This window comes from Rhinolophus sinicus, linkage group LG11 (genome assembly GCF_036562045.2).
Source record: "Rhinolophus sinicus isolate RSC01 linkage group LG11, ASM3656204v1, whole genome shotgun sequence".
Lineage (NCBI taxonomy): Eukaryota > Metazoa > Chordata > Mammalia > Chiroptera > Rhinolophidae > Rhinolophus > Rhinolophus sinicus.
This window is the reverse complement of record NC_133760.1, coordinates 9,204,112-9,231,243: the sequence shown is the minus strand read 5'-3', so window position 1 is coordinate 9,231,243 and position 27,132 is coordinate 9,204,112. Positions and strand designations below refer to the sequence as shown.

Genomic DNA, 27,132 nt, shown 5'->3' with positions numbered 1-27,132 from the left:
ACAACACTGTGAATGTAATTGATGCCACAAAATTGTACGCTTAGAAATGGCTAAAATGACCAATTGTCATCTATTTTTCTTACAATTTTTAAAAATTAATAATGTAATTTACCAAAAACCCTTGAATGCTACACTTTGGGTGGGGGAATTGTATTTCCACAGACTTAGTGGCCGGAAAAACACAAAATTATTCTCTTATAAGTTCTGAAATGAGAAGTGAGAAGTCTGAAATGAGTCTCACTGGGCTAAGATCGAGGTATCAGCAGGACTGGTTCCTTCTAGAGACTCCAGGGGAAAAGCCCTTGCCTTTCCAGCTTCTAGAAGCCTCACTGCCTTTTCTCCTTTGACTCTCCTGCCTCCTCCTTTCCCTTATGAGGACCCTTGTGATTTCACTGGGCTCACCCGGACAATCCAGGATACCCCCCCCCACCTTCGCAAGGTCCTTAACTTCATCGCATCTGCAAAGTCCCTTTTGCTGTGTAAGAGAACATACCGTCTTTCCCCCAAAATAAGACCTAGCCGGACAATCAATACTAATGCGTCTTTTGGAGCAAAAATTACTATAAGACCTGGTCTTATTTTACTATAAGACCGGGCCTTATATATAATATAATATAATACCAGGTCTTATATTAGTTTTTGCTCAAAAGTTGCATTAGAGCTGATTGTCCCGCTAGGGCTTATTTTCGGGGAAACACGGTATTCATAGGTTCCTGGGATTAGGATCTGGACATCTTTGGTCTACCTGCCACTCTCCCCCTGGGCTGTGCTCTACCACAGATAACTGTGGCACTGCTTTCTGGTGAGTTTGTTTATGTACGGACAAATATATATTCTTTTTTCCACACTAGGTAACATCTCATATGTGCTGTTCTACACCTTGCTTCTATTACTGAAGGTTTCTGGAAATTCAGAGAGAGCCTCTTTAGCCTTTTTACAGCCACATGGTACTCCACAGGGGGACGCCGAGGAGTTTTTCTACCAGGCCCCTAGGGATGGACATTCATATTGTCTCTGGACTTTTACCATTACAGCGTTGCAGTGAATGTCACTTAGCATGGGTGTTGGGACACTCTGGAGGAGGAATTGCTAGGTCAGAGTATGGCCCCTGTCATGATAGATATTGGCAAATAGTCCCCCATCAAGGTTGTGCTGATCTCTGTTCCCACCAGCGACGGATATGATGGCCTGTTTGTCAAGGAAGGATCTGTGGATTCCACAGAGCCAGAAGTCGAGAGTGGACCCAGAAGCATCTGGGATGCAGATTGCTTGGGGTGAGGATGCTTGTGCTACAGAAATCTAACTTAGTAAAACATAGTGAAGTGAGCCAGGAATTCCACTCCTAGGTAGATACCCCAAAGAACTGACACAGATACCCAAACAAATACCTGTACACAAATGTTTATAGCAGCACTATTCACAATAGCCGAAGTTGACACAACCCAAATGTTCATCAGCGGATGACTGGATAAATAAAATGGGGTCCAGCCATACAATGTGATTCAACCATAAAAAAGAATGAAGGACTGACATGCTACAATATAGATGAACCTTGAGAACACTATGCTGAGTGAAAGAAGCCAGACACACAAGGCCACATATTGCATGATTCCATTGATAGGAAATGTTTAGACCAAAAGTCCATAGTCCATAGAGAGAAAAAAGAGAAAGGGGAAGGTGGAATGGAGAGTGACTGCTTAATGGGTCCAAAGTTTTCTTTTGGAGTAATAAAAGAGTTATAAAAATAGACTGTGGTGGGCCTACCCGGTGGTTCAGGTGGTTGGCTCATAATACCAGCTTGTGCCAGGGAGCTGTGTCCTACACAACTAGACTGAGAAACAACGCTTGAACCAGAGTGGGGATGGAGATGGAAGAAGGTGGGGGAGATAGATTCTGATGATGGTTGCACAACATTGTGAATGTGCTAAACACCACTGAAATGTACACTTTAAAATGGTTAAAATGGTAAGTGTTATGTGTGTTTTGCCACAATTTTAAAAAACTTTAAATTCTTATAGAAAAATTTTTTTTCATTTCCTGGCTCTTACTGGCAGAATTTTCAGGAACCAATAAAATTCATGAAGCTGAGGATGGGTGAGTTGTTAAAGAAAAAAATAATATTCTATTAAGGAAAAAAATTGTTCAGTGACATGAGTTAAAACATGATGAGGCAGACTTTATTCAAGAGGAGGGGACCATGACAACAGGTCTAGGCACCACTGTGGTGGGATTTTGCAGTAAAGGAGACTGGGATCAACTCCAAATACAGCATAGGCAGGTGGGAATTTATAGCAAGGGAGCAGGTGGACATCAGTGGATGGAAAATTACTAAGAGGAAACATCTGGGGAAGGGAGGGTTCTGGGTAAACTGAGGCAGCAGGATTCCTGCTGAAGGCAAGCCAGGGTAATCAGACGTCACCTGAGAGATGGTGCAGGGTGAGGAATCTAATCAGATATCAAGGGTACTCAGATGTCAAGGGTGGGGGGTTTCTGGTTAGACTGACTTATGATTCTTGCTAAACTGGACACTGCAGAGATGAACACAGAAGTCCAAAAGTCAGGCCTGGTTGGAAAAGAGTTCAAGGGAACCTGAGTAGAGTTCAGTCAATGAGAATCTTGACCAGTATATAAAAATGTGATGGTGAGGATGCTTCAGGCACCAACAGCAGAAAGCACACACCGCCACCCCACCTCACCCCACCCCCGCCCCCTCCTGGGCTGGGATTAAAAACAAGAAACTTGATTGTCCGGTTCTACTCCAGGTACCACGTGTGGAGTTCAGCTCTGCTTCTCTGCTGTTTGTTGTTTTCCTCCACATATTGGCCTCATCCTCAGGCTGGTGCCAAGATGGCTGTTGCATTCCGGGTATCACAGCCAGATGGGGACACGGAGAAGTGGCCCACCGAATCCTGGGTGAACTTCCCCAGCAGCCTCCCCTCAGGTCTCATTGGCCAGTACCACCCAGCGCCCAGTCAATCCCTGGACAGAAGAATGGGATCACCTAGAGGCTTGGACCAATCAGGACCTGCTCTCTGGGGCTGGAGAAGAAAGGGGATGAAGGCTCAGAACAGGGGATGGAAGCCTGGACCTCTGGTATTAGCAGCATCTTTCTCTGGATAATTGGAAGACGGTTGAATTTTGCTCTCTTCTTTTTGAGTCCATACAGTCTAAATTTCTGTAACAAGCCTAGACTTTATTTTGATAACGCAAAAGGGGTCAAAGTCATTATTCAAGTAAGAGAGAGAGAGGAGATTCTGTAACTGGAAAATCCAGAAGAACTGACTTTATGCGTGGCCTGGCACTGCTTACAGAGCAATGTTTATAATGGCAACAAGGCAGCATTGGAGTCTGGTTGTTGGGACACTTGTACACCCCCTGGCCACACCGCCCCTCCAGGTGGTTCAAAGGTTTCTTTCTCACCCTAATCTGGGGACTCTGGAAGATGCTATCACCTCTGACAATCTGATGTGTGTCCAGAACACACACACACACACACACACACACACACACACACACACACACACACACACACACACTGGATGTCCTGTCTTCCTGCAGACCTAGAAGTCTCACCTGGCACTGCCACCTACTGGTCCCTAGTCTAATAGCACTTTCTGTGATAGAAATGTTCTACATCTGTGCTGTCTCATGTCACAGCACTAGTCGCATAGGGCTATTGAGCACCTGAAAGTGCTAGTTTGAGGAAACTAACTTTTTTAAGGAATTGCATGTAAATTAATTTAAACTTATATTTCAATAGCCATATGTGGCTAGTGGCTACGGTATTTGCACAACCCTGGACCCTCCATCACCCAGACCCTGTCCCAACAGAACTCCAAACCACACGATCCCTCCCATTTCTCCAGCCACACGCCCCCTCCCACTTGGCCTCCCCACTCGACCAGGATTTTGCAGCTCCCTCAGGGAGCCTTGATGGTGTGTCAGCCTTTGCATGTGCTGTTTACATTGCATGGTACACCTCACCCCACCCCACTCCACCCCGCTTTCTGCCTCATTCCTACTCCTACTCCATGTCTCAGCCATTCCCTCCTCCAGGAAACCCTCCCTGCCTCTCAGGCTGAATGAAGCGTCCCCTTGGACTCTCCCAGCCCCCAAGCTCCTCCAACCCAGCACTGATCTCATTGTGCGGGGATAAGCCTGTCCCACACACACATATGGAAGTGTGAGCCCCACTGTGGACTGAGGACAGAACAGGAGCTGTCTTAATCATTACTGTGTCCCCAGCACGCCCAGCATGGGGCTGGGCATAGGGAGTGTGTGTTGGAATGAAAGAATGCTTGCGTGCATGTATGCATGCAGGGAGGGAGAGGAGGGAGTGGGGAGGGATGCTTTTGAAAAACTATACTAAGGGCTTTGGAATAAGCCAGGCACAAGTCAAATCCCACCTCCCCCTGCTAGTAGACTTGCCTCCCTTCCTTGAGCCTCAGTTTTCTCATCTCTGAACTGGGAACATTTATGCAGGGTGGATGTTGGATGAGGTAGTATGTGTTGGGCCAATCTGCAGGGGCCCAGGGGAGGTGCGGGGATTGCTCAACCAGAGGCCGCTGTGACTTGTTATAATTACTGCTGTTGCTACTGACAGTCACACTGAGTGGGAAGAAGCGATGAATGCGGGGTCAAGGGAGCGGTGCTGGGAAGCCTCAGGAAGTTCCCCAGTCACCTAGAAAACTGGTTCAACCAGTGTCTGTGCATTCATCGCAGTGAACACAGGTGAAACCTCCAGAGCCTGTGGAAAAGGGGTGCTGGGGCTCAACCAGCCTCTGCCATGTGTCGGAGGCACCCCCAAGATCCTCACTGAGCTGGCCCACTTCAGACAGGCCCTCTGACCCCATCGGTGTCCAGCAGGTGGCCCCTTGGCATCTCCACAGGATACCAAGATGGAGATTCCCACGGGGACCCACTGTCACTTCTCAAAGGGCCTCCTGCTCTCAGGTAAGGAGGAAACGTACCCCCAAGGCCAAGGGGAGAAGGAGACTTGGCCCAGGGGTTGATGTTTCCCCTTGGAAGAAGGAAAGATTATCAAGGAAGATGAAACTATTAGAGTAAGATAAGGGAGGAGGGTAGTGGTGGAATCACAACCCCATCACCATTTGATCTATGAAATTTTCTAGAATGTTAAGCACATGAGGGCAGGAATTTATATGTGTTCAGTTCCCTGCTGTGTCCCCAGTGCCTAGAAATCTAGGGAATTTTAGACATATCATATGTAATTGGTATTGTAGCATAAACAATATATATTCCTGTGAGTATTGGTTGGATAAATGAATGAATGAATTCCGAGAGTCCACGGGTTTAGAGACAGGCCACACAGCAGCTCAGGGCAGAGAAACTTTCTGATACAAGGGGATGGCATATCTGTGGCATCCCTATGGGTCTGGGTGTCTATTCCTGAACCGAGGGCAGACATCACTAATCAATCCCAGCACTGTTTCCAATGAGCAACTCAGAATCCTTACTCCCAGATGAGGACTATAGGGAGGAGAATGCTATGGTCCCTGACGAACCCCTTTGATCTCCGGCCTCCCCTGTAACTCCCCACAGCCTCAGTCCTGGCCCTCTGGATTCCCCAAGACTCCTGGGCAGACCTCCACATCCAAAAGATTCCAGAACAACCTCAAAAGGACCAGGATCTTCTCCTGTCTGTCCAGGGGATCCCAGACACCTTCCAAGACTTCATCTGGTACCTGGGGGAGGAGGCCTATGGTGGCACAAGGCTGTTCACCTACATCCCTGAGCTCAAGCGACCCCAGAGAGATGGCAGTGCCATGGAGCAGCGTGACATCGTTGGTTTCCCCAATGGCTCCATGCTGCTGCATCACGCCCAGCCCAAGGACAGCGGCACCTACATTGTAGTGGTTACCATTAACCCTTCCTGGACCATGCGGGGCAAGACTGAGGTCCAGGTGACTGGTGAGTGCTGGGCCCTGGGGGAGGAAGTGGGGAGGCTAATGTACCCTGAGCAGCCACTGTGTGCCAGACCCCGTGCAAACACTACCTCCACTCAGCACATATTGATTGAGCACCTACTGTGTACCAGGCCTTAGACATATCATTTGCTCATGCAATTAACCAGTAAAATATCTATTGAATGCCTCCCTTGTGCCAGACACTGAGTCAGACCCTGCAGAATGCACCATCTCCCTTATTCCTCGCATGCATTAATTAATGAAATATTTATTGAGCACCTACTGTATGCCTGGTCCAGAGAAGTAAACTACATCACTCAATCCTCATGTTCATAAGTCAAATACTTTTGGAGGAATCCTGGAGACAGGGTGGTGGACAACAGCAACAGCTAACGTTCCTTGGGCATTTGTTATGGGACTGTTGTCAACACACCGTACAGCATAGCTTCTCAACCTGGGCACTGTTGACATTTTGAACTGGCTAATTCTTTATAGTAGGGGGCTGTCCTGTGTACTGTGGGATGTTTAGCAGCACCCCTGGCCTCTCCACACTGATACCAGTAGCGCCCTTCCAGTCGTGACAACAAAAAATGTCTCCAGACATTGCCAAATGTCCCCGGGGGGTAAAATCACCCCAGTTGAGAACCACTGCCCTATAGGAACTCATTTGTATCTTTAAAAAAAACCTCCCTGAAATGCTATATGTCAATTATATCTCAGTGAACTGAAGGGGTGGGAATAATAACTTCTCAACCCTCCTAGGCAGACTTGGTCACTCATCATCTATGTCCCATGGTTACTTTTGTGACTTTCATAATGTGTTTTAATTTATCAGTTTACATATTGGTCTCCTACAATAGTCCTTCAAAGTGAGAGAAATAGAACATACTCATTCTTTTATCATCCAACATCTACCACAGTGTGTGGAACATAGTAGGCTCTCAGTTAATGTTTGAATAAATAAATAAATGAAAACTAATTTTAAAAAATCCATGAGGTAAGTGCCATTATTGTCTCCATTTTACCGATGGGGAAACTGAGGCACAGAAATTGACAGAGCTGGGATTTCATCCCATGAAGTCACAATGACAAGGGTCTGGGAGCTTAACCACTTCCTTTCAAAGCAGAGAAAGAGAAATAATCTCCCTTCCTTCATTCAAACATGGGGTGCTGATAATAAAGCCATAAATAATCAATTAAGGTGTCATTTCAGATAGTGACATTACTAATAATAATGATAGCTAACATTATTTAGTGCCTATTACATGCCAGCTGTACATATGGTAACTCATTTAATCCTCACAGCAGCCCTGTGAGGTGGGTAATATTATTACACTCATTTTACAGATGGGGAAACTGAGGTGTGGAGAGGTTATGACTTGCTCAGTAAAAAAAAAAAAAAAGAAACAGGATGATGTGATTTGGAATGGCAGGTCATCAAGGAGGCCTCACTGGAAAAGTGACATTTGAGTAGAGATGGGAAGGAGGGAGAGAGCCCTGAGGATTTCTGGGTGACAGAGTTCCTGGCAGAGGGAACAGCAAGTGCAAAGGCCCTGAGGCTAGGTTAGCCTAGTAGTGTGTTCAAAGCATAGACAGAAGGATGCCGTGGCTACAAGGTGGTGAGCAAGATGGGTGTTTAAGGAGGTGAGGTCTGAGAGGCACACGGGGGCCATGCTTGCAGGCTGTGGGGAAACTGACAGGAAGCTATGAGTGTTTTAAAGAGAGTGATTTAATTCACAGTTTAACTCATCCATGGGGCCCAGTGCAGGTTGAATCTTCATTTTATCCAGGAGGAACCTGAGGTTCGGGTGGTTTAAGTCACCTCCTAAATATCAGGCAGCCAATCATTGAATCAACGTCAGAGCTGGAATTCAAATGCAGGGCTGCCTGAATCAGACATAGAGCTGCCGCTGCAGACACTAAGTTGATCATTCACTCACACCTTCAGCAAACATTCCCCAAGTGCCTCCTCCTCAAGGCCTCCTCTGTGTCGGCCGGCACTGGGCAGTGCTGGGGACACAGTGGTGACTGAGTGAGCCCTGGCCTTGCTCTCCCAGGGCTCACAGACACACACACTAAATAATCACACACATACACATACACACACACACACACACACACAAATCATTATATGAACAGAGCATGTACTGTGAAAGAAAGGCAAGTACAAGGAGTATAGGATTGTGATTAGGAGATTCATTTGGAGTATCAGGGAGGTTGACCTGGAAAGGTGATCCTTCAACCAAGCCTGAGTGATAACTGACAGTGCTAAGTAGAAGGGAAAAGAGCTTTGGGAGGTGTTCAGGCAGAGGGCTCAGCCTGTGCAAAGGGCCTGCGGCAGGAAGCTGTTGGGCTCAGAAACTGAGCTGGCATGACTGAGGCAAGAAAGGAAGGAGGGCATCCTAAGGATGTATTGGAGCCAAGGCTCGGATTGTAAAGATAGACGCTCTCTCCAACTGGCTCAAAGTGGGGAGATTTTGTGAAACCCCAGAGATAGCCCGTGGGATGTCAGCACCAGGAGGCCTGGGTTCACAACTATCTCCTCGGAGCCTAGAGCAGGGTGGGACACACTGTTGAATGAATGAATGTGTGGGGAACCCAGCAGGGTTCTGGTGGGAAATATTTGTCAGGAAGCCAAATGCTCCCCCCTCCTCCAGGGGGCGCCATCTCTGGTGTCAATCTGCTCATGAACTCCATTCTCCTCTCCACGGCCTGGGATTCCCACTAGGACAATAAACAGTGTGTCAGCCAGGCTTCTTTGCGTATTCTGAATCTCCTCTTCCAGAATGCAGGAATAAAAGGAAAGGGAGCTGGAGAGAGAGACAGATGGAAAGAGAATCTGGTTGTCCCAGCCTTGCCTGTGATCTGCTTCCCCTTGAGTCAAGGGTCCACCCCTTGTCCAAGGGGGTGAGGTCAAGTAAGACAAATAAGATGGGGAGTTAGGGGCCTGGGGATTGGGGCTGGGAAGATGAGCAAGGACTCAATACCTGCCGTTTCTAGTAGTTATATAATATATGTTTATTATCATTTTGTCACCGTTAATCCACTCACTAAATATTTGCAACCATCTCCCATGTAGGGAGCACTTACTACATGCCAGGCACCTCCAAGCTCAGCACTTTGCTGACCTCACCTCATTCCATTCCCACAAGAACCATGTTGGGAAGGCCCTGGATGATCCCCATTTTACAGAGGGGCAAACTGAGGCCCAGAGAGGGCCCAAGACCATGCCACTGAGGGGAGGGAAGCTGAAACTCCACTTGGGTCCCAGTCTGTGTCCCTGGCCCCTCTGCCACCTGGCTTTTTCTCAACGCTGGTGGCTTCCACAAGGATTCAGGGACACACTGAGGGGTCTCCAAGGAGAGCAGAAAGTAACGGGGAGAGAATTGCCGTGGCTTCTGGTAAGCTGAGTACAGAGAGCAGGGGCACAAAAGGGTTCAGCTCAATGGAAAAGGAAGAGCAAAGGAAAAGGTGGAGGTTGAATTAAGGGGAATTAGGGATGGGTTGGGAGTGTCCTCACCTTAGGATGGGTCTCCTCGGTAGCCAGGACATTTATATTTGAGGGCAGCTGTGGCCCCAAATTCAGCCCCTACATAGTGGGAGATGGAAATGGCAGGGAGCACTTCCTGTGTCTCAAGTAACTCTCCTCATTCTGAGGGGGGATTTGGCTGTAACAGAAGTCACCCCATCTGGCATGTGCAGAAAGGGGTTTAATAAAGGGTATCGTGTACTCACGGGATTTCCAGGAGGCTGGGAACTAGGAACAAGGTATAAGTCACTCAGCAAAGCTGCTCCTGCCGGAGCAAGCATTGCCCACACTGTCAGCACTGGGCCCAGACCCCAGTGCTCGTGGGGCACTGGAAAGCTGCATTCGTTCATTCATTTATGCATTCAACAAACATCTGTTGAGCGCCTGCTGTGTGCCAGGCACTGAGTTTACAAAAGAAACAGGACAGGGATCTCTGCCTTTGTAGAGTTTATCAATTGGTGGGCATGTCAGCCATGTTCTCACCATCAAAGGCCAGACCTGATGCCTGTGTCTCTGTGTCTCTGGCTTCCAAAGCCTGTCTCACATGGGTACATCTGATTGGGGAGCATGGGTCATGTGACAGCGCCTGGCTGAAAGGAGGCTAAGACAGCAAGTCTCTGGCAGAACTCCTGAGGTGGAGGATTCACAGGCACAGGGCAGCCTGAAAACACAAGAAAGGCCCAGGTACTATGGCTGTTCCCACTTTACAGATGAGGAAACTGAGGCTCAGGGAGGGAAACTCAATTGCCACGGTCCCACAGCCAGTAAGCAACAGAAACTGGGCTCAAAAGCCCAGAGGGGAATCACAGTCATTTACAGCTTGTGTCTGTTGTCCCGTAAATCTGGTCACGGGGAAGTGGGGCCTTCAGACAACACTGCACAGGCTCCTCGAAGCCTTCTGGCCCTTCTGACACCCAAGGCAGTTAATTACAGAGCCCGACTCCCCTTTATGGACCATGTGCAGCGTGCTTCAGACACATTTATCCTCTGCCTCTTCCCAGCTGTGGTGTGATGAACACCATTATTCCGATGGAGAAACAGAGGCACAGAGAGGTTAAGCTACTTGTCCAGGCCACCCAGATAGGGAGCAGGACTTAAACCCAGGCTCGTTGGCTCCAGAGCCTACACTCTTAACTATGACTTTATAGTAGTCCCCACCCCTTATCCACGGTTTCAATTTCTGCAATTTCAGTTACCCGGGGGCAACGGTGGTCTGAAAATACTAAATTCTGGAAAATTCCAGAAATAAACAATTCGTAAATTGTGTGCCATTCTGAGTAGCATGATGAAATCTCCCACCGTCCAGCTTCATCCCACCAGGGATATAATCATCCTTCCGTCCAGTGTCTCCCACCCGCTAGTCACCTAGTCATTCTCTCAGTTATCAGATTGACTGTCGAAGGACCACAGTGCTTGTGTTCAAGTGACACTTATTTTACTTAATAGTGGCGCCAAAGCACAAGAGTAGTGATGCTGGCAATTCAGATTTGGCAAAGAGAAGCCATGCAGTGCTTCCTGTAAGTTAAAAGGTGAATACAGTGCAATAAGATATTTTGAGACAGACCAGATTCACATAACTTTGATTACAGCATATTGTTATAATTGTTCTATTGTATGCGTATTATTGTTGTTAATTGCTTATTGTACCTAATTGATAAACTAAACTTTATCATAGGTATGTATGTATAGGAAAAAAACATAATAAATATAGAGTTCAGTACTATCTGCAGTTTCAGGCATCCACTGGGGGTCTTGGAACATATTCCCTGCAGATAAAAGGAAGATTCCTGCATTCTGCCTCCTCATTAACAACCATCATCGAAGACTAACTATATGCTGGCGAAGGTTTACTATTCACCAGCAATTCGACCTTTAGTCAAATGACCAAACCTCTCAGAGCCTCCATTTCCATGTCTGCAAAATAGGGGCAGTCACAACACCTCCCACCACAGGACGGTTATGCCGACTGGCTTGGCAAATCTACATGATGCTGCTGCTTTTGAAGCTGTGGAAATCAACAAAGACCAACCAAATGAGAAAAGCAAAGGCTATTTATTCAGAGCTTGCTATATATAGCAAGAGAATCAGCCACTATCACTTGCAGACTCAGAGGCAGGCAGAGGGGTAGGAAAGTCTCCTAGTGGAAAACAGGGAAGGCTTCATGGGTGCCCTGATTGGAGGCTGTTGACTTACAAATAGGGAAACTGACTAGAAGCAGGGCATCCTAAGTGACTGGGTAGGATACATTTTTGGCTCTCTCTGGTTGTTCTTAAGTTAGAAGCGGGGACAAAATTAGGAAAGCTATCAGTTATAACCAAGTTCCAGCCAGTTGGGCTGATTGTTAGGAAGTTATTGTCTAGCTTCCTGGAGAGCAAGCTGGCTTCCTGCAAGTCTAGCTTAAAGCAGGCTGACTTCCTGGGATGTTTATGAGAGGACTGGTGTCCTAGGCAGGTTTCTGTAGGCTGTGGGTCACCATTTTGCTTTTATGGATGGTATGGCCATTGTCCATTTGTATAATGGTCTCTCAAAACACTTTTCAGATGTGATTGTATCCAATCTAATATCAGCATGGATAAGTCTGGTCCACAGAAGAAGCCCCAGATGATACTTTGTTAGTAGAACTGAGTATGGATGGTCTCAGAGACCAGTGAAGAGAAAAACCAAAAAGTTTTCAGTCCTGGAAGAGGAAACAGAAGGTGAAGTCCTGTCCTCGTTACTTATCGCTGCAGAACAGACTCTGTGCTGTAAAACAACAACCATTTGATTATGTTCACGATTTCTGGGATCAGGAATTCAGACAGGGCACAGAAGGGGTGGCTTGTCAGCTTTGCGATGTCTGGGGCCTCCGATGAGAAGACTCAAATGGCTGTTTGGCTCAAATGCTGGAGGCTGGAATCATCCAGAGGTGTCTTCACTCACATGTCTGGAGGTTTGTCCAGGCTGTCAGCTGGGGCCTCAGCTGGAGCTGTTGACAGGAACATCATCACAGTGGCCTCTCCGATGTAACTTGGTTTCCTCACACAAATGGCAGCTGGGTTCTGAGGGACAGCATGTGGAGAATGAGTATTCCAAAAGACCGAGGCCGAAACTGGACAGCTTCTTCTGACCTAGCCTTGGAAATCACAGTGTCACCTACACTGCATTTTTATTATTATTATTATTATTATTATTATTATTATTATTACAAGGGAGTCGCTAAGGTTGGCCAGATTCAAGGGAAGGGGGTTAGACCCTTCTGCTGGATAGCAGAATAGCAAGGTTGTATCCAGAAGAGCATACTGTTGCAATCAACTTTGGAAAATACAATGATTCGCAGGCTCCTTCTTTACAAGCTCACACTCTATAATAATGAGCAGATAATACAACAAGTTATAAACAGAGGACACTTAGTCCTGTGAATCAGGCAGAGTTCTTGCTGCAACAGAAACTGCTTCTGGCTAATATACGCAGAAAAGGAATGGATTAGCGATCTGGAGCAGCTCAAAGACTCTCCAGGACATAGGGAACTAGACTTGGGAGGTGTGTGTTCAATCATGATCCTTCAAAAAGCTATGTTGAGTTTTAACTCCCAGTCCCTCAGAATGGGACATTATTTGGAAATCACATCTTTACAGAAGTAATCAAATTCAAGTGAGGTCACTAAGGTGGGCCCTAATCCAATATGGCTGGTGTCCTTCTAAAATGGGGAAATTTGTACACAGTATGTGAACTTGCTCAGGGTTTCAATGTCTGAAACAATGTTGCCATTTTGTTTGGTCAACACAGTGCTTTAAGGCATGTTTAAATGAGTTGTCCATGCATGAGGCTGGAAATAGTCTTTATTTTGGGCAGGTTTCTGCCCAACTAAAGCTCAGGGTTCTCTTTCCAAGGAAGAGGGAGGCATGGATAATGCTTTCATGGTAGCAAAATGATTCCAGTGTTCACAGGCCTCAAAACTCCACAACTTCCAGAACAAGGGATGTCCTTTTCCCTAATTCTGAACTCTGGCCCTTCACTTCCCCAAGATGGACCAACCTGAACCAATCACTGCCAAGGGAATGCAGAGTTCTGATTGGCTTATGTCTGGATTGCTGCCCATCCTGATCCAATCACTGTGGCAAGGGGTGGAACCATACTGATTAGAACATGCTAATGAGAGTCCCATCCAGAGCTGGGGGTGGGAGCAATCCCTCTGAAATCCTGGGGGCCTCACAATGGTGGTGTGGTGGAAGGTGCTAAGGAGACACCCATATGTTCACTCTACCAACATTAATCAACTGATTGCATAATTAAGTAAGCTATGAAGGAAAAGTGTGTCAGGAGTCATCTTGGTCTGGGGTTATCAGAGAAGGCTTCCAGGAGGAGCTGGGAACAGAAAAATGAGCAGGAGTTATAGCATGTGGGGAAGAACCTGCTAGGCAGAGGGAACTGCATGGGCAAAGACTGAGCAGCCCAGAGAGTGAGGAATGGAGTTGTGGGTCACGAGGGTGAGTGGGTGGATAGGGCAGCAGGGGCCAGAGCAAGCAGATCCTGGGAAAGGGGGCTCTGGATGTTGTAAGAAGGCTGGGCAATTGGGGGAGGGTGTGGACATGGACAGAGACTCAGAGGCTCCCTGTGAGCCAACACAGCCTGGCCTTGCACCACCTCCTGAGCCACTCACAGAAGCCATTGAATTTCTACTTGCAATTGTAGGAATTCAATAAGGTAGAAGGTGCAAAAGTTGCTAGCACAGTGTCTAGAAGAGGGACAGCCTTCTATCCTTTACCCAAATGCAACCCCCTGGGCCTTGGTTTACACACCTGCAAAATGGGCCTAACTTAGCCACCTCCCTGGACCATGGGGACACCTATGCCCAAACACCAGACAAGCCTGGACACAGGCTATCCCCTTCCTCACAGTGACAAGATTAAATTTTAAAATGGGTTTTGGACAATTTGAATAGATAAACTTTTAGGGAGATAGATGAAATAGGCAAATATTTATTAATTTGATTACCTACACAAATCTGACAATTAAGTTCACGAACTTGTTGCAATGATAAACATTTTTTATATCAGAGGGATTATTCATTATGAATTTGCACCAACTGGACAAACATTTAACCAAGTTTACTATTTGGAAGTGCTGAAAAGGCTCCATGAAAAAGTTAGAAGAGCTGAACTTCTCTCCAATAATTCATGGCTCTTGCATCACGACAATGCACCAGCTCACATACCACTGTCTGTGAGGGAGTTTTCAGCCAGTAAACAAATAACTATATTGGAACACCCGCCCTACTCACCTGATCTGGCCTCCAATCACTTCTTTCTCTACCAGAAGATAAAGGAAATACTGAAAGGAAGACATTTTGATGACATTCAGGACATCAAGGGCAATACAATGACAGCTCTTATGGCCATTCCAGAAAGAGTTCCAAAGTTGCTTTGAAGGGTAGACTAGGCACTGGCATTGGTGCAGAGCTTCCCAAGGGGAGTACTTCGAAGGTGACCATAGTGATATTCAGCAATGAGGTATGTAGCACTTTTTCTAGGATGAGTTCGCGAATTTAATTGTGAGACCCTCATGTGCGTGTGTGTATACACACACACATACAGAGGATGCCAAAAATAATGTGTACACATTTTAAGAAAGGAAAAACTATTAAAATTGTAATACTCAATATATACCGATAACAAAGATGAATGCAAGTCACATTTAACTTCTGCAATTACCAGAGGTACTCAAAGTGGTTACCATCAGCATAATTTTAATACAGTTTTTTCCTTTCTTAAAATGTGTATACATTTTTTGGTTCTCTCTCTCTCTCTCTCCCCCAATATATATATACAAACACACACACACACACACATATATATTGTAGTCTCTTTGAAAATAACAGTTTTTACTCACTCAGAGCCTGAAATACTTTATTCCTACCCTCCACGGGTTCTCAGGACCCAGGCACCTCTTTCGGAAGTCACACAGAGTGGTCATTAGGAGTTCAGGTGACCTGGTCTGGGTGTGATCCCAGCACTGCATTGACCATGAGCTCTCGGGCAGGTCAGTTTACGTCCCTCATCTCGCCTTAGTTTCCTCATCTGTAAAATGGCACAGAATTTACTTTGTTGGATAATTGAGAGAACATTTTGTGTGTGTGTGTGTGTGTGTGTGTGTGTGTGTGTAAACTGTTTCAATCTTCACAAAAACCCAAGAAGTTGATATTCTTATTGTCCTAATTTCATAGATGGGAAAACTGATGCACAAAGAGGTTGAGTAATCTGCCTAAGGTCACACAGCCAGGAGGCAGCAGGAACTTGAACCTCAGTATTCTGAACTCTGAGTCTATGCACTTAGCTGCCAAGAATGGCTGAGACATAACAGGTGTCCAACTTGAGATTAAAGGTTGAAGGTCCTCGTGGTGGGGGCCAGAAGTCAGGTAGGCTTCGTCCCAAATATAGCATCTCGAGAATGAGAACCCTGCTAGTCGAGTCCCCTATGTCTATTTTTGTCCTACATAACCTTCAGGTCTGGCTGGATCCAGGGACTCAATTTTGTCAAGAAACTCCTCCATACACCTTTCAGCTCTGCTTTCCTCCATGGTAGCTTCACTCTCAGGCAGGTTCTCCCTTTGTGCTGTGACAAGATAGCTTCCAGATCAGAACCTCATCCTTTCACTAGAAGGGTGGAGGTGTCATCAACTGAGGCAAGAAGAAGCAGGTAGGTGGGGTAGGGGTGGGGAGCATGTCAGGAGGTAGGTTTTGCGTGGTAGGAAATCCTAGGGAAGCAGAGATTTTGCGGTGGGAGAGCCGAGGAGTTGCATCTGGGACACGTTGGGTTTTATGTGCTGTGGAGTCAATCAGACGGTTGGATACTCAGCTCTGAAAAGCAAGAGAAAACTCTGGGCTGGGAAAACACACTGGTACATCAGTGTTCTGTGGATAGTCACTGATGCAGTGGGGGCAGTGGGAGGCCTTTCTGACACATCACACAGTCCTCTCTTGTAATCCTCAGAAAAGCACACGGAGCTGCCCGTTACACACCTGCCCATGAGCACTGGGATTGTGTCTATCGTCATCGTCGGATCTGTTGCCGCTGTGTCCCTCTTCATTGGCAGCATTGCCTATCTCCTGGTGACAAGAGGCTGCAAGGGCCGGAGCCACAGGTACAGGAGCCCCACGCCGCTCTCTGCTTCCTTTCTGTCTTCCTTCCTTTCTTCCCTTCTCAATCAATCCCATTGATTGATTCTTCCCTGAGTCACATCACCCGACTGATACACAATCTCATCAATCCTTGGAACACCTGGAGTGGAAAAGAATCTTTCTATCCTGTATTAGGCAGAATTCTGCATTGCAAGGGACAGAAACCAGACCCTTGAACTGCCTTACAAAAAATTAGAAAGTTGGTTCTTGTTTTTTGTCCTACATGACCATCAAGTATGGCTGGATCCGGAGACTCAATTTTGTCGAGAAACTCCTCCATAAACCTCTTAACTCTGCTTTTCTCTATGGTGGCTTCACTCTCAGGCAGGTTCTCCCCTTGTGGTGTGACAAGATAGCTTCCAGCGACTCCAGGCTCATATCCCACTGGTTCAGCCACCACAGAGGAAAGACTGCACCTTGTTCCTGACAGTTCCAACAAAAGCCCGAGGCCTGCCTTAAATCACATGTCCTTCCATGGACCAGTCACTGTGGCCAGGTGTCCAAATGCTCTACACGGCCAAACTGTGCTATTTGTGCAGCCCTGGAGCTGGAAATAGAACCGGCTCCACATGGCCAAGTGGATTGAGAGTGGGGTGGGTTTCCGCAAAGGAAACCAAATACTATTGCCAAAGAAGTAGAGTGGATAGAGGGCAGGCAAAGCCATCAGAGGGTGCGACCACTGCATGGGGGCAGAGAGAGGTTGGGGCCTGTTTCCCAGGAGACAGTCTGTTCATGAAAAATTCCTTCCTCATGAGATCAGCTCTTCAGAATTTTCTCTCCTGAGCTGTTTCTGAGCTGGTTGCTGATAAGATGTCTAATTTTTCTGTCTCTCCATAATCACCAGAAAATGAAGGCAGCAATCTTCTCTCCTTCCTCAACTCTTCCTTATGTGTTGTGGTTTCTTGACCTTCATCATCCTACTCATCCTTCTCCTGATAAATTCTAACTTAGGCGTGGCAAACAGCTGTAAAAAATAATATAAATGGAGCCACTTTAAAATGGAACTAGAAGCTGTCAATCCAAAGGAACTGCCTTACAATTCTTATGCCTCAAGCCTTTGGAATGTTAACACAGGGCAAGATAACCTTTGGACTGGGACTAAAGCAACATTGTACCCCAAAGCACAGTTTGCAAAAACAACAAGAAAGCAGATACCATGACTACTGGACTGAAACTTAAAAACATTCCTTAGAATTAATGTACTATGTTAGCTTATCTGCACCCGTAGAAATGCCTTTGTCATGCAAGGTCTCTAGTCCCGCTCTCTGCACAAGAACGCAGGATATGGTGAGGCCAAAAAGGAACACCAACGGAGCCATAGATAGGGGAGTCATACCACTATATTCTCGCTGGAGGCTGGGTTGGAGACACAGGAAACAGGAGCTACACGATCCGCCACCTGCCCTCTGCTTCTCTGCCAACCAACCTCACTTGCTAACTGCAATCCGCCTTACTAACTGCAACCCGAGCTTGCTGGCTTAGCCACGGCAGTTATATCAGTGGCAAATGGCTACCTGGTAACAGCTGATGGCCATCTCCCACCTGAGCCAGCACCTTTCCACATGAGGCCAAGAGCCTGGAAACTGCTCTCTGGGACTCTGTCCCCACAGCCTTCCTTCTATTTATGTAATTGTTCCCCTTCCCTCTCTTGTAAATACCCTTTGGCTTTGTATCCTAATCAGAACACTATTTGGGTTTCTGCCTGAATCAGTGTTTCCTGATTAGCTGCAGTGGAAAAGGGGTTGGAGGTTGCATCTAAGTTCAGTGGGAGAAGATGCTGTGATTGATTAATAATGTCTGCCATGGTAGCGGAGGCTAGACGCCTTAGCTCATAGGCAGAACAAAAACAGGTGATCGGGCTGATTTGGCCCTCGGGCCATAGTTTGCCTTGTCTCTAGACAAAAACTAAGGTTTAGAGATATGAACTCATTTGCCAAATGGCAAATGAACTGGCCTGTGAGTGGCAATAGGTTCCCAGATAGGAACCCAGGCCTGAGTAACTTGTAAGCTCCCGAACCAGAACTAGACTCCCTGTCTCCTCACCTTGGGACCAGCTTTTTTCCCACAATAGCCAGTGATTCTCAATCGCAAAGATTCTCAGAGCACAGGCAGAGCTGGAGGCCACTTAACATGGCATTCTAGGCCATGGTGTTTAAAAAAACAAAATGGAAATATTTAAATACTTGGAAGTATTTAGTCATGAAGGCCATGATATCTGCAACTTACCCTCAAATGGTTCAGGGAAAAAAAAATGCACCCAGGAAAGAAAGAGGGAGCGAGAGAGGACAGATGCTAAGCAAATGAAGTGAAAATAATAGGCTAATCTGAGCAAAAACTATACAGATGTTCTTTGTACCATTTTTGCAACTTTTCTCTAAGTTTGAAATTTTTGCATATAAAAAAGGTTTTTAATGGTTCACTATTTTTAAAAGCTTTGAAACACGTGGTGAAAAACAATCCTCTTTGCGTTGTTCTGCTTGTGGCAAATGAATGTCTTAATTAGGTTCTAGCCAGCATTTAACACTTATCTAATACTTGATAGCATTTACCAAGAGAAAATCTGCAACCATATCGAGCTACAAATTTAAATTATGGTTTGGCTTTCCTTTATTTTCCTAATCATTTAGTACTTATGTCTAATTGGACAGAGTCTTCTTTTCATTTATAATGTAAACTCCTCACTGGTCTCCCTGCTTCCACTCGTGCCCCCATAGTCTGTTCCCCATTCGGCAGCCAGAGAGATCCTGTTAAAATCAGTCAGCTCGGCTCCCCCAGAGTCAAGGTCACAGTCCTCACCATGGACACAAGTCCCAGCTCAATCTCCTATCCCACCCCCACCTCCCTGACCTCACCACTTCCCACTCTGCCCCTCGCAGTCCAGTCTCTGCCCCAGACACATCTGCTGTTCCTTTGCTATTCCTGCTCCTGCCTCAGGGCCTTTGCACAGACTGTTTCCTCTGCCTGGAACTCTCTTCCCATGATTTCTGTACAGCTAGTCCCCTTGGCTGTTTCAGGCCTTTGCTCAAATGTCACCTTTTCAGTGAGTTTCCCCAGACCATCCTACTTGAAACTGCACACACACCCCTTCCATCCTCTGTCCCTTTCCATCTTCATTTTCCTTCTTAACACGTTTCATTCCCTGACATTTACTGTCAATTGTTTATTTGAAATCTCTCTCTCTCTCTCTCCATCTCAGTACCCCCCACTACTGAAGTCCACTCCAGGAGGCCAGGGCTCTTTGTCAGTCTTGTTCCCAGCTATGTTCCCAGCGCCTTCATCAGTGCCTAGCTCATGGTTGATGTTCTGTAAATATTTATTTAGTGAATTAACAAATTTTATGTAGTGATGTCAAGTGTACTTTTTAAATAAGCGTATTCAAGTGAGCCAGTTGAAAGAGACATAGTACAGAAATCATAAAACAGGTAGATGGAGCAGATCATTTAAATGATCTGTATAAATGGTGACATTAGAGAAACATTGCTCGTTGGCATAGGTGGAGGCTGAGGAGACTGAAGAAGGGCTGTGTGGCTGGGGATTATGGGAGAAGAGGTGGGGATGGGGACAGGTCTCGCCATGGCTCAGTCTGAAGTAGGAATGATCCTTCTCTCTGGAGCCTAGGGGGCTTTCCAGCTTCTCTGGGGCTCATCCCATCTGAGCGTCTTATGGTGCTAATGTTGGTTCTTTCCATGTGCCCCCAGGATGGAAACCACAGGAAAAGCAGAGCTGGGCCCCAGTCATAACTCTGGTAAGCCACAGGCCGCATCTTGCTACCCAGCCCTCCTCCCGGATCCTTTCTCTTTGCCCCCCAGCCACAAACCCCTTTGCTCTTTCCTACTTGGTGCCTCCCAATCGCTTGCCCCACCCAGACGTCTCCCGGGCTCCCCAGACTCAACCCACAGATTCTGAAGTCATCAGTGTTTACTCCAAACATGCTTTTTTCCCTCTTCTCACTGGCTGGCACTCCCGTCCCCAGTCACCCTATACTCACCCAGCCACCAACAGGTCACGACGTACCTCAGGCTCCATCTCCTGATCTGCACAGCCCCTCCTCTCTGGTCTCCCAGCCTCCAGGCCAGCCTCCACCCCATCCCTTGGCAGGGGACTTCTAAAACTCCGACCCTGTCTCCCTGCTCCAAGACCCTCCATGGCTCCCCAGTGCCCTTAGGACAAAGTTCAGCCTCCTTAACATCGCTCTCAAGGCCTCCCATAAACTGGTCCCCGCTGTTTTATCTGGCTTCATCTCTCATATGTAATATTCCCACCCTCAAAACAAAACAAACAAACAAAATAGATAGATGATAGATGACAGATAAATAGACAGATGATAGATAAGTAGATACATAGATAGATAGATAGATAGATAGATAGATAGATAGATAGATAGACAGATGGATCGATCCAGACAGACCAAACATATAGTTAAACATGGCAGGCTCTCACCACCAGGCCTCTGCACACACCCTCTCCTGCTTCTACATAGTTCTCACTTCTCCTTAGTCTCAGATATCCCCTCCTCCAGGAAGTCCTCTGGGCTCCCCCACTCCAGCCCTGCCCACTCTGTGTCATCCCTGTTTAGGGACAGGTCTGTCTCCCCCACTGGACTGTGAACCCCAGCAGGGCAGGGCCAGGGCTGTCTCAGTTATACTCTTGTGTCCCCAGCATAGAGCTGGGTAAGAAGAGGGATTTGCACAAATGTTAGTTGAACGAATAAAGGAATGTCGACAGCAGCCAGAGTGGGCCTGTGGGCCACCTGTCAGCTGGTTGCTCCCCTTGTCCTCTGTATCAGGTGACAAAAACATCTATGAAGTGATGCCATCTCCAGTGCTCCTGGTGTGCCCCCTCAACACAGCATCCATGGACACCCCCACGGTGAGGCCCCCCCGCTGCCCCTCTCCCCTAAAGCCCACACTAACCTGGTATCACCCCTCCAAGTTGGCTGTGGTGCCCTGGGGTGCCTTGTCACACAGTTTGGGAACTGCATCCCTCTCTCTAAGATCCCCACTTATTTAAAAACCAGAAGGAAGAGACTGGAAGGAAACAGCACAGCATAAAGAGCATTTGTCTCTGGGTGTAGAGGCTTGGGGGTGGGCTTTATTTTCTCTCCTGTCTATATTTTCTACACTGAGCACATACAGGTAACCCCCGTATAACACGGTTGTTAGGTTCCTTAAAAATGCCGTGTTATGCAAATCTGTGTTATACAAAACAACGAACTGGTACAAAAAAAGGGGGTTAGATTCCAAAAATAAAATAAAAAACATACTGTTGGGTGGACGGACGGGTGGCTCAGTTAGTTAGAGCTCAAGCTCTGGGCAATGGGGCTGCCGGTTCGATTCCCACATGGGTCAGCGAGCTACGCCCTCTGCGACTAGAATGAAGTCAATGAGCTGCTGCTCAGCTCCCAGGTGGCCAGATGGCTCAGTTGGTTGGAGCACGTCCTCTCAACCACAAGGTTGCCGGTTTGACTCCCACAAGGGATGGTGGGCTGCGCCCCTGCAACTAGCAATGGCAATTGGACCTGGAGCTGAGCTGCACCCTCCACAAGTAAGATTGAAAGGACAACTTGACTTGGAAAAAGTCCCAGAAGTACACACTGTTCCCCCAATAAAGTCCTGTTCCCCTTCCCCAATAAAAAAAAAAAGTGAAAACAATCAGTTTATCCTATTATGGCCTGATTGCCAAGATAATGCTGCTTTCTGAAAAAGCAAGATTCAGAAAACAAAACATCCTATTGTAGTTTTATAATTAAGGGAAATACCTTTTTTAAAGTAATTTTCACCAAAAGGGTAACATATTAATATGTATTAAGTAATGTTTTCTCCGTCATCACTACTAAGCACCATTAACCAAGGGCATTTTCCTTTTTGACAAGATATCTTCATCCTCTGAACTTAATACTCCACGAACAAAATGGATTTAAAATTCTAATAAATTTTAAAATTCTGCAGTCAAATCTGGTACGACATTCATGCTCGAATGAAAAATTTCAAGTGAGATATCTTTTGTTCTTAAAAGCTCTTATTACATTCCGTGTTGTTCAGGGATTTCCCTAATTTCCAATGAGATATTTTTTGCTCTTAAAAGCTCTTATTATGCTCCCTGTTGTTCGGGGATTTCTTTAATTCTCAAACCGTGTTAGAGTGAAACCATGTTATAAAAGTTCCGTGTTATTCGGGGGTTACCTGTATTGCTTTTATACTCAGATGGGAAGAATTGAAATAAGAATTAAATAAGAAGAGAAACTTAAGAAGCTAAAACTAAACACTTAGAACCACAGGGGAGGCCGAGCGTTAATGGGGTGATTGTCAGGCCACTGAAGGCCCCTCCCATGAAGCGGTGCCCTTGCGTCCATTTCTCAGAGGAGAACATTGAGGTGCAGGCAGGTTGTACCCTTTACCTAGGGCCTCATAGTCAGGAAGGGGCGATGGGGATTTGGAATCAGGTCTGTCCTAACACCGAAGGTCAAATGTTGCGGGGGTGTTAGAGTGCCAGGGCCCTGTATCATCTGTGTTCTTCCCTTGCAGGCCCCGCCCCCACCCCCGCAGAGGGAGCCAGAGAACCACCACTACCAGGTGCGGCGCTGGGAGGTGGGAGGGGTGGCGGGGACTCCATGGAGCCTGGGAGAGGAGGGGGTCACGACCAGTGGGAGGGGGCTGTCCTCATCACCAACTCTTCTCTCTGGTCTGTAGCTCCTGGAGAAGCATGTTACAGCTGAGAGACCCTGGGCAAGTCCTTTCCCCTCCTGGGGTTGCCGTTTCCTCCTTGGTAAAGGGATCCAAGACCTTGAATTTGTACAGGAGGGAATGAAGCCCAGAAAGGGGAAGGGCCTTGCCCAGGGTCACAATTCGAGTCAGGACCCATTCCTGGGCCTGGGTCTCAGCCCCTTTCTATCTTCTCCTGTCTGTCCCTGGGTCTCTGTCTTCTTCTCAGTGACCCTGGCTGTCTGTCTACATATTTCTGTGTATGTCCCTCTACTCTGTCCTCCCTCTCTTTTTTTTCTCTCTCTCTCTCCTTTTATGTTTCCCTCCTTAACTCTGGGTCTCTTTCTATCTCCTTGTTCCTCTAGCTCCTTCTCATCCTCTCTCCTTTTCTATGTTTCTGTCTCTCCCATTTCTTCATCTCTGTCTCTCTATGTCTGCCCGCTTTTCTGGCTCTTCCAGTATCTCCATGTCTCTGTCTCTGTCTCTTTCCATCTCGGTTTTCCATTCTGTGTGTATGTGTGTTTTTCTCTGTCTCGCAGTCTCTACCTGGTTCCTCTGTCTCCCCCTCACCCTGACTCTCACCTCCCCCCAATAATAATCCCTCTCTCTCTTTCCCCTCCCTGCCAGGAGCTGCTGAACCCTGACCCTTCCCCTTACTGCCAGCTGGTGCCAACCCCCTGAAAGTGTCCCCGGCCAAGCCAGTGGAGAGAGGGAAAGCCTCAGCCCTCCCCTGGGGTCCTCACACCCACAGAAAAGCCACACCAGAGACCCAGCAGGACCAGGCCATCGGAGATGTGGGGCTGATGAGGTGAATTCTGCTGAAGACACAGCATGGCATCAGGCAGGTGTCCTAGGTGGGGGACAGGAGGCCGTGACACGCCCAGCTCCTCACTTACCCTCTGAGTGTAGCACCCGACTTTAATCTGGTCCTTCCAACAACCTGACCTGACCCATGTGCCTGGGAAAAATAGGTTTTTGCCTCCCTTCCCCTCCACCAAGATATTTGGGGGTGAGGAAGGTGTCCTCAGGCCTGCCTCCAGCCAGACCTCACAGGTGCCCACTTGGCTGAGCTCCCGACTGACTATTGATTGGCCCATAATATGCTCCACCGCTGCTGCCCTCAGAGCCCCTTCCCCCAGGACAAGGCAGCCCTCCACCACACATGCCCCAGAGGACAAGGCATGTGGCAGGGAGGGCTGGCTTCACAGGCCTCTGGCCCCAGAGGACAGTTCTGGTCAGTAACCACGGCTGCTGGACCCGATCCTTGCTCAGGCAGATCCAGTACCTCTCAAAATTCAGTCTTTCAGCAAACCAAACAGAAACAGTCTCAGAGATATAGAAAGAAAACTGAGGGTTGCTAGATGGGAGAGGGGTGGGGATGAGGGAGAAGGTGAGGGGATTAGAAAGCACAGATTGGTAGCCACGATATTGCCACAGGGATACGAAAGACAGTTTGGGGACTATAATCAATAATGTAAAGATTTTGTAGGGTATCCGATGGGCACTTATCTTATTATGGAGACCACTTCAGGGGTGGTGTAGATGCCTGACCACTGCACTGTACACCTGAAGCTAAAGCTGAGTAATATTGAATGTCAACTATAATTTAATATTTTATATATATATAGTCATGGGATGTGGAATACAGCATAGGGAATAGAGTCAATGGAAATGTAACAGCTATATACAACGTCGGAGGGGTAGTAGATTGAGGGGGGTTATCACTTTGTGAGGGGTGTAAATGTCTAACTATTAACATTGTTTTGTACACCTGAAACTAATAAAAAAATTCAGTGTCTCAGAACCTGTGGCCAACTTCTGCCTGTTGCCCCCACCCTGAGTCTACCAAGTCCCTCAGAGCAAGGCTCCCTTCTCTACCCCCACCCCACGCCGAGTCCCAAAGGTGGGCCCTTAATTTTTTCATTCATTTAGCAATAAATAGAATGTGTGCCATGGACAGTTCCAGATCCTATAGCTTTAGCGGGAACAAAGCAGGCAAAATCTCTTGCTGTCCTAATGGGACACTCTGGCAGGGTAGAGAGTCAGGAAAAAAATAAATAAATATGTCATGGTGGGGTGTTGGATGGTGATAAGTGCATTGGGGGAAATATAAAGAGAACTGGGGTTGGGAAGCATTTCACTGAGAAGGTGACAATGAGCAAAGACCTGAAGGAAGAAAGGGAGGGAGCCATGGAGGGATCTAGAGGGAGAGCATTCAACGCAGATGGAATGGCAAGTGCAAAGGTCCTGAGGTACGAGCATGCCAGTGTGTTCGAGGAGCAGCAAGAAGGGTAGGGTGGTGGGAGAAGAAGAATGGGGGAAAGAGTGGGAGGTGAAGTCAAGGAGATGGGGAGCGGGGAGTGCGCATGGCCATGTAAGACACTGCAAAGACTCTGACTTTTGGCTCCTCAAAGATATCTATGTCCTAATCCCCTATGAATATTACCTTATTTAGCAAAAGGGACTTTGCTTTGTGTTAAGTTAATGATCCTGAGATGGAGACATTATCCTGGATTACCCTGGTGGGCCCTAAATGTTATCACAAGTGTCTTTATAAAAGGGTCACAGGAGGAGTGACAGTCAGAGAAGGAGCTGTGACAACAAAGGAAGCAGAAATTGGAGTGACACACTTCAAAGATGGAGGGAGAGGCCGAAAAGCCAAGGCAGCACAGAGTCAGAGTGACTTGATGTGAGAAAGATTCCACTGGCCCTTGCTGGCTTTGGAGATGGAAAAGAGCAGAAGCCTCTGGAAGTTGGAAAAGGCAATAAAGCAGATTCTCCCCTAGAACCTCCAGAAAGAAACACAGCCCTGCTGACGTCTTGGTTTTGACCCCGTAAGACCCATTTCAGACTTCTGACCACCCGAACTGTAAGAGGACAAATCCCTATTGTTTTAAGCTGTTAAATTTGTGGCATCAGGAAACTAATATACAGGATGAAGAAGAATTCACAGGAAGGGAAGTTGCATTTCCTGTGGCCCAGCATGCTAATACTCCCTTGAGGGACTTCCATCCCCCAGGCTTCTTAGGACACTCAATGCCTGGGCCTCTGACCTCCTGCTTACTAAGAAGGTCAACCAGGTCAGCCACATGGGCAGGGCTCAGCCCAACTCTGGCTTCTAGGGTTCAGGGTATGGGAGGATTCTATTCAACCTGACCTCAGATGAAGAGAACCCACATTCCTGCTTCCTCTCCTCTATGCCAGCAACTGCTTGTCAATCCCCAATATCTGTTCCCTCCATTCCTCAGTAATAGGATTTTTAACAAGCATATGGCTGCCAGACATAAAAACTACATTTCCCAGCTTCCCTTGCAGCTAGGTGTGGCCATGTGACTAATTCCAAGCCAATGGAATGTAAGCAGGGGTTATATATGAAACCCTTAGGTCATGCCTAAAGGGAGAGGATACCCCTTTCTCTTTGTTCACTTAGGCTGGAGAAAAGATGTGGTGAGAGCCACCAGGGATCATGTGGACAAGGACAGCACAGAGCCCAGTGAGAGAGAGCTTGAACCAGGACAACAATGTGGACAGAGCTGCCATGCCAGGTTAGATAGTTACTTAAGACTCCTCTTTTATTGAAGCTGCCATTACTTAGGGATTCTGTTACACCTAGCTCCTTCTAAATCCCAATTAACACACACACACCCCTCCAAGATGGCAGTGTTTTCAAGAGGAAGCTCTCTGAGACTGCCTGCCTGCCTTCCAGCTCACTTGATACCTGCTGTTATAGACTGACTCATGTCCTTCAAAATTTGTATGTTCCAACCCTAAACCCCCATGCAACCGTATTTGGAAATAAAGCCTTTAAAGAGGCCATT

The 27,132-nt window shown here is 47.1% G+C and overlaps 1 protein-coding gene across 1 annotated transcript; it reads left to right on the top strand.

Moving 5' to 3' along the window:
• The first annotated feature begins 4,670 nt into the window (after positions 1 to 4,670).
• CEACAM19 (CEA cell adhesion molecule 19) lies at positions 4,671 to 25,038 on the top strand. The gene is made up of 7 exons (XM_074314167.1): positions 4,671 to 4,953; positions 5,563 to 5,931; positions 16,426 to 16,576; positions 20,312 to 20,358; positions 21,400 to 21,482; positions 23,138 to 23,185; positions 23,942 to 25,038. Exons 1-7 carry the CDS (start codon positions 4,899 to 4,901, stop codon positions 23,993 to 23,995), a joined length of 807 nt encoding a protein of 268 aa, XP_074170268.1. The 5' UTR covers positions 4,671 to 4,898; the 3' UTR covers positions 23,996 to 25,038.
• Positions 25,039 to 27,132: the final 2,094 nt, after the last annotated feature.